Source organism: Tetranychus urticae, chromosome 1, assembly GCF_039701765.1.
Source record: "Tetranychus urticae isolate SD_2017Ah chromosome 1, NJAU_TeUrti_SD_1.0, whole genome shotgun sequence".
Lineage (NCBI taxonomy): Eukaryota > Metazoa > Arthropoda > Arachnida > Trombidiformes > Tetranychidae > Tetranychus > Tetranychus urticae.
This window is the reverse complement of record NC_142958.1, coordinates 17056446-17064521: the sequence shown is the minus strand read 5'-3', so window position 1 is coordinate 17064521 and position 8076 is coordinate 17056446. Positions and strand designations below refer to the sequence as shown.

At 33.2% G+C, this 8076-nt stretch overlaps 1 protein-coding gene across 1 annotated transcript; it reads right to left on the bottom strand.

The window, feature by feature from the left end:
* Positions 1-6904: 6904 nt before the first annotated feature.
* On the bottom strand, positions 6905-8035 carry LOC107372064 (uncharacterized). The gene is made up of 6 exons (XM_015940208.3): positions 7924-8035; positions 7739-7849; positions 7570-7662; positions 7386-7481; positions 7199-7294; positions 6905-7111 (listed from the first exon to the last, which is right to left on the bottom strand). The coding sequence occupies exons 1-5, from the start codon at positions 7961-7963 to the stop codon at positions 7200-7202; spliced, it is 435 nt and encodes a 144-aa protein (XP_015795694.2). The 5' UTR covers positions 7964-8035; the 3' UTR covers positions 6905-7111; position 7199.
* Positions 8036-8076: the final 41 nt, after the last annotated feature.

Genomic DNA, 8076 nt, shown 5'->3' with positions numbered 1-8076 from the left:
ATGAAACAGATGAGTCTGCAATTGCGACAAATTTACGCTTTATTCCTGAAGCTTCCGAGAAGATAAACTTTCAATTAATGCCAGACTTACATAATTTTGATGCGGATGAATTATTAGATTCACTAAAATAAAAATATAATAGCCTGAAGAGTCAGTTAAGACCCATTGAATTGAATGATTGGACACCTAGATCGTTCGGTCTGACACTCAATTTACTTGCTATATTACTTTTATTTACAGTAACTATCCTCTGTGTTTACACTATATGATTTCGAAAACGTATAATAATTTTCCCCAAATGAACAAGCTCGTCCTGAAGAGGTACCGTTAGAATCAACATCAGGCTGGAATAAGCGTGATGCGAATACCACAACTAATGAGAGGCCAACGAAAGGAAGTTTGAATAAATTTGTCACATTATCCATCTTGTTCATGTTTCCAGTACCAGGTTTACTCTTTCCGTTAAATGAATCCCATATTGAAATCACTCAAACTTCATATGGAAATCATTGTAAGAAATTTCAACTACTCGAAATGCAGATCAGTTGCCATAAATTACTAAACGAAACCTTCGTCAGACCTTTGAGTTCGGTCTGTTCTTTGAAACCCGAACTCCAAGTAATGAACCACGAAACTTTTCCGTCTATTAATAACAGAAGGAGAAGATCCACAGCAGATGAAATTAAATTAGTTGCAGTACAAACTAAATTGATTATCATCAAGGAAAAAGTAACTCGATTCCTATCTGCTTGGAACTCCGGTGAAATTTCAATCAATATGTTGAATGAGGTAGGAGTAGAAAATATCACCCGAAATGAAATTGGTTCATCTAAGTTAACACTAAAACCTTTATTTTGTGATATTGATACTCGGTGTCAACAATTAACAATTAATTTCATGCGAATTGAAGATTCTTTTGTTTATTACACCTGATTAACCTCATTATCTATCTTAATAATTATTTGTCTAATTATTTTGATCAAATGTATGTGGTCTGACCGAAAGTCTGACCATGTAAAGTTGCGAAAAATTACTGACAGACGGGAACGAATCCCTTCCTTTCCTCCTCCACCACGATTGTGGTTTGCTTAATCAAATCAGACCCTAATGAATACCTCTTATTTATCATCAATTACACACTAAAATTAAAAAGCTAAACGTCTTGGAGGAAATTTTTTGACCGTTGCGGCAAATATGGAATTACATCCCAACTATGGTTTTTGGAAGGAATTTGCCTTTTCGTATCCTGATTTAAAGTGTGCCTTTTGTACTGAGCCTTTTATAGTGGAATTCCGGGAAGCGAAACGCTGGCAAAATCTCTCACAACATTTGACACGCGTACACCCTAAGGAATTATCGAATGGGGATGGCTTACAACCAGTGGATTTTGAAATGTGGAAAAATGCACAACAAAAACAATGATTTTCTTTGAATTTTAATAAAGGATTTTGCTTTTTGATTTATTGTTTTCATTCTTTCTCTACTTGTAGCGTGGTCTGACAAATTTCACCTGGGTTATTTCTTGATTAAATCATTTAAATGATGCTCTACAACATAGTTATTGTCTAACATCATTAAGTACTGATTTAGTCTTCTTATAATTGTTGTGAACTTGTACTGTATATCTTCTAAGTAGCAAGAAATAAGTTACTGTTTTGATGTGAACATTTAAGGAATGTTTCGAATAACAAAAATATTGTCAGACCCTGAATTTGGATTACTAATTTTATTGCTAGGCTAATTAAATACATGAATACAAATATTAAGTTAGTGCTGAAGATAGTTAATTTAGAAATATTTTAGAAAAGGATAGAAAAAGAAATGTATTACAATCTCCAGGGCTCATTTTTCAAACTTAAAATTGAGGGGTCGTCTCCATATTTCCACCCTGTCCACCCTGGGTTTCAATGGCTAAAAATTGTTGTTAGACTAAAGAATTAGGAATAAAATGTGTGTCAGACCCAGGATTTCTTGGAATAAATAAAATTTGGATTAAACGATGATCTATTTTATGTAAAGTTAAAGAATTAAAGAAGCAAGTTTTCCAAGTAAAGAGATTTGAATACGGTTAAATCAAACTTATTTTATGACTAAAAGAATTACCTGAGAAGTTGAATGTTTCTGAGAAATTGCAACCTAACTCGTAAATTATTAAGAATTAAACAGAAATTGAAAGATTTACATATGAATAAAGCCTAAAAATAGGTTTAAGGGTCCGTCAGACCCAACTTTCCCAGATCGTAAATTGATAAAGTTAACTATCAAGAAGGAAAGAAGGTCAAACGACCATCTGGTGACTTAAGGTCACGTACTCTGCTCTCCCAAAACGGGAATATAAAAAGAATTGATAAAGTTTGATCATTATCTAGAAGTTTAGTTTTGGATCCTCAAGTTTGTTTGAGTAATTTTGATTCTTTAAATTTTGCTTGGTGTTTGTTTGAAAGTTTACTTTTAACTTTATTTGTATACTCAACAGTATTCTATGAAACCATAGTGCTAAATAAAGTATGTTCGACCAAGAAAATTTTCTATTGTTTTCATTTAATTATTTACATCGGTCGTCAGACCCATTCCGATCATCAACATCTTACCATGGAACCCGACTCGGTGACAATATTTACCTGAATAAAAATATAAACCAAAGCAAGAATAATGATCATTATTACCAAAAATGTTGCTTCCTTAATTATAATTATAACTACAGTAATAGAATTAAATACTCTCATTAAAACGTATATTAATTTCACCAAATGAACAAGCTCGTCCTGAAGATGTAAAATCCTGAAGGTGTGAAATCAAAGAATGACATTGGTTCTCGAATTAAACGTGACAACATTTGTTCATGAATCCCCCGTGAGCCTTCGACAACAGCAATACACAGCACCAATTTACTGGCCAAGATGAAATGGTTTGAAAAGTGCCCAATATAGCGTAAAGCTGTATTATGGTAGTTGAGAGGATTTTTTATATTGACTTTGCTTGACAATAGCAATGGCCGATGTCTCTGAGTCAACAGAAGATATGGATCGGGTGAATGATAGCTTTTATCAAGCTCTGAAGCTTCAACAAAATTTTCATCTTCTTGTTCAACCTGATATTGAATATTGATATTGATGCAAGTTGAGCAATTCGCCCTTTTTAGCCATAAAAGTTCTACTTCGGTAGATTTTTCCATCTCTCAAGACAAATATTTCATCTGCTTGCGGTAAGACTGATTCTGTGAGTGACCAAAAGTCGAGTCTTATTTTTACGTAAACCTTTGTTTCCAATTACTTTTTCAAACAAATGTTTAGTAACATGAGCATCAACGGTCTAGGGTCATTTCAGCGAAAAGCATTTGCGCAAGGGTCAATTGAACGAAAGGCAACTGGGCAAAAGTCACTTGAGCGAATAAATAAAGAAAAGTACATTAAAATTTCATCTGACAATGGAACCTTACTACATGTTTACTTAATTTTTTTCAGGAAAAAATGTTTATTTTAGATAGAGGGCAGCAAGAAAGTAGGGATACAAGTATTAATAGCTGCAAATTTTCCCAATTATGAAAATGGTATGTGCAGTTAGAAGCTTAAGGTTGAAAAATGAGAAAGAGAAACGTGAAAATTTATTCTCCTCTTTCTTTCTACTTTCTTTTTCTCTTTCATTTTTCTCGTTTGTTTTCAATGAAATAACCTAAGAAGGGCTAAGAGTTAAGAAACCCTTTTGTTGTAAAAAAACTATCCTTTACTTTAGCCTGGTTTTTGTCATTTTCCTTTGTTGAAGAGGATTCGGGGTTAGTTGGGTATTTTGACTGGCTCAGTTTACATTGAAAAATTAATTGTGGTGTCCATTGGACAAAGATTGATAAAATTTAATTGTAATTGAAGTATTAGACTAACTAATCATTAGTCAAATCTCCATCTCTACCTTCATCAACTTTACTTTCATCATCTTTACCTTCATCAACTTTACCTTCATCAACTTTACCTACATCAACTCTCACTACATCACATTGTGGATTCCATTGGAGGTACAACGTATTTGTTAATTTTGAGTAATTGAAGGTTTCACTATTGTCATAATCATCATCACCATCAGTCACCTTCAACCTCTCCAATTTGGATACCTTTGTTGATCTCTTTCTGATTGACTTTATTGGGTCTATTTCCTTTGCCCTTCTTTCCCTTTTGTCTTTGAATTTACCTTGTATTCAATTAAAATCTTAAACGTTATACTTCTTTAACCATTGACCTTATAGTCAATATTAAGTTAAACATTTCCTAACTCAAGCGACTTTCTGTATCGATCTTACGATTCAACCTTCATTTAACTAATAGTAAGCAAATAATTACAGGTATTCGTTAAAAAAATGTAAACCACATAGAACTTGCTGGCAATGAGAACATTGTATAAAAGCAGAAATGTTACAATTATCTAGGCTACAGCATTCAAATGCTACATCAAAAATAACTTTATCTGGATGCTCAAAGATTTCTATATCTATTGGGTATCCAGATTGCTTCCAAGCGTGTTGGATCATCGGTTCAAACCTTTGCGAGCTGAATTGGTTGTGAATTCATGCTTGTAGTTTAATAATTTGAATTTCGATGATGCAAGTTTATATTCAAATTAACAACCAATGCTCTATCTGTGAATCTTTTAACAAAATGAAATGTTAGTGAAATTTCGTGTGATAGTTTTCGAGAAATTTGAGTTCGCATTGGAAACTTCGACCGCTTTTTGTACAGTTTTTTTCATCAAGATCATTTTTCTGATAAAACTTTCAATGACTAACCAGGAAATGCACTTATTATTTTGTGTTTTTTTATCAAAAGATTTGATTTTCAATTAGACCTGGCGCTTAGTGTGACCGTAATAGTTAGAGATCTCTTAATTTTGGCTAGTTGCCTTTCGCTCAAATGCTTTTTGCTACAATGCTCCATCCACGCATCGACAACTGAGAGGGGATCCAAAAGGTGAATATCTGAATCTAAGTAAACTGCACGAGCAATAGAAACACGTTTTTTCGTCCAGCAGATAAATTGATTTCTTGTTTCACCAATTACAGTCAAGTCACCTCCTGCTAATATCTTCGAGTTTGGTGTTAGCACACAAGCTTTAATAACATGATCATATTTTTCTTGAATAAAGGGTGACTCAAACGAGATATTTTCTCGAATTTTGGAATTTTGGATCAAAGATGTTAGAGCCACATAAGCAACTTTGCTATGTATCGTGATACATTTACAGTGTCCTTTTTCTTGCACTAATCTCCAAGCAGACAATAGAGTAGATTTACCAGAACCAACAACAGCCACCAATTTTTTCCACTTAACTTTTAATTATGCGTTTTGTCTTACTTTTTATAAATAATCGAGAAGAGTGTTGCTTTGAAAGCAATGCTTACATTCGTGATACTATTATGGCTCAATAGAAGCGATCTTATTTTCAATAACTGGTGCCGTGTTTGTTCTCCTCAATCTCCACATGTCTAATTGGAAAAGTGTCCTACGAAAGTCTCGAATGGCTTCAATTGATTGAATTTCTGTATCTTAAGATTGACCAACAGCTTGCTTGAAATTAGATAGTGCAGCTTTCATACATTCAGATCGCATCAGAACCAAACCAACAGCACCAGGCTCACCGTTTGCAGCAATAACCATGAGCACTATAGACACATACGATTTTGATTCATTTTATATATTAATATATAATATATATTCATTGTTCAAAATATCGAGATAATTTTGGTACATGTTTTTCATGTAGTTATCTTGGAAAAAAATTGTGTCGATAAAATTGTCTGTATGTGTGACAAAAATTGTATTTCCAGTATGAGCCCTCATTCTGACCACAAAGACTCCAAGTCTGTCCGGTCTTCTTTGTCTTGGTAGATGTTTGAAAACTTCAGGATGACCAGCTATTTGACAACTGTGCCTCAAATCAGCTTTGGTCACTACCAATCGTTACTTCGTTTGGTCCTCATTTATAATTACTTGAAATGGACAATTTGTCTTGAAGGATCTGTAATGAAAGATAGTTTATTTGGGATTCTCAAGAGTCTAATTTAAGGGCTCTTTTATGGTCAAATAGCGTACCTTATTTTTCTTTTTCCCTTTGCAGCCAAAACATAGGCTCGACCATCAGCTTTACAACATAGTAATAATCTTGCGTACCGCAACCGATCACATTTCGATTTATCGCTGGTTTGTCTATAAAGCTGTCCATATTTCGAAGCTTCATAAAACTTGATAAACTCTTCAAGTTCAGTATAAGCACTGAATGATTGGCCAACAAAAAAAGAGTTATCTGAGACATTTCAAAAAAGAAATAGAGTTGGAAATTGAGCACGACGATGAATACATTAACGGTGCTCGTATATCGTCTGACACGCGGAGTTGAATGAGAGCCTGATAGGTGGCATCACTTTCAATTGATAAAAAGAGCCTCAATCTGAGTGTCCACGAATCAAATCGAAGATAAATCATAATAGCCATTAGAATTGAAATTAGGAATAAAGAAAATCAAAAAAGGTCAATTTAGAGTAACAGTCAAAACACATGTTAGAGCAACTTACATAAGTTGAAAGCTTAATAGATGGAGTAAGGTAAGCAGTTGGATAGTTGATTTGATCAATTTTCAGTTCAATCAAATCAATCAGAACGTAAATCAAAGAGTAAAATAAGATTTGTTGCACTCTTTGACGTAAATGCTTGATATTTTCAGGCCTTTTTTCAGTGAATCTTGTGTAAAGAAGTAAGTATTGCTTGTATTTGCCTATCTAAACGTCTCTTTCCTTTCCCAAATAAATAGAATCGTTTTAAAATCGAAACACACATAAACCAACAGTCAAAAAACAAAATATTTTTGAATACACCTTGATAAAACTTTCATTATTTTTGAAAGAAAAGATTGAGATATATAATTTGTAAGTTAAAATAATACGGATCTGTTTATTTAATCATTTAGAGAAAGTTTGAATATATGTTATAAGAGAAACGGTGAATACAGAATCTTTATGTTATCTCAGATAATTGATTTTGTATCAATTATGTCTGCAAATTGTATAGCACATTTAACTGGATTGCATCGTCTTCGTAAATGTCCGGTCTTCTTCAAACTATAGCCATAGCTAGTTATAAAAGAATAAAAATTTACATTAAAAAATCTTTTTGAACATATTATTGTCCGAGTTTTCTGTGAGTTGTGGCTGACTTACGTTAAAATTGTCCACAGATGCTTAAGAGCTTCCAAGTAGCATCGTCAAATTTAAACTTTGCGGCATAAAAGGCATTTGGTGATGCATAGGATTGAGCTAGTTTTAAGGTCATTAAGAGCGTCAAAATTATCATTAATTGATCTTGTTTCAATAGACAATAAATTTTCATTGATTGTGGCTAACTTACGTTGAAATTGTCCAGAGAGACTTATGAGATTCCAAACCGTATTTTCACAGTTGTGTCTTGCAGCAGTGAAAGCCTCTGATGATTGATAAGATTGAGCTGCTTATAAGAGGGTTAACAATTGTATTAATTGATCATGTTTGAACACATTATACTCTCAATATTTTATTAATAAATGCTAACTTACGTTTTTGTTGAAAGAATGGCAAGAGCTTCCAAATAGCTTCTTTAGCATTTTGGACAGCAACAGTGAAGACATCTGTTGATTCACTTGATTTAGCTATTTTTAAATATTGAATTAATTGATCATGTTTGCACAAAATATAGTAATTTTTCCTTCTCAGAGGCCAACTTACGTTTGAATTGTTCAAAGAAGGAAGATATCTCACCAAGAGATTTTTCAGCGTCCTGCTTGGTCTGGGAATCGTCGATGGAGCTTCGCTTGCTCAATGATTCAGCAAAGACAACTGTAAAGAATAGATTTAAAAGGGTTAGAAATGATTCGATATTCAATCTCAGACATTTCAAATATATATGATACCTCCGATGAAGCATATAGTCAAGAAAATGGTGGCACGCATTTTGATTGGTTAACAATGAGAATTCGGTTCTGGTTTCTGATTAGGAGAATGAAATATTTTGAACTTGATTAATTCAATGAATGGTTATTTCGAATGAAAAGCAACTCTTTTTA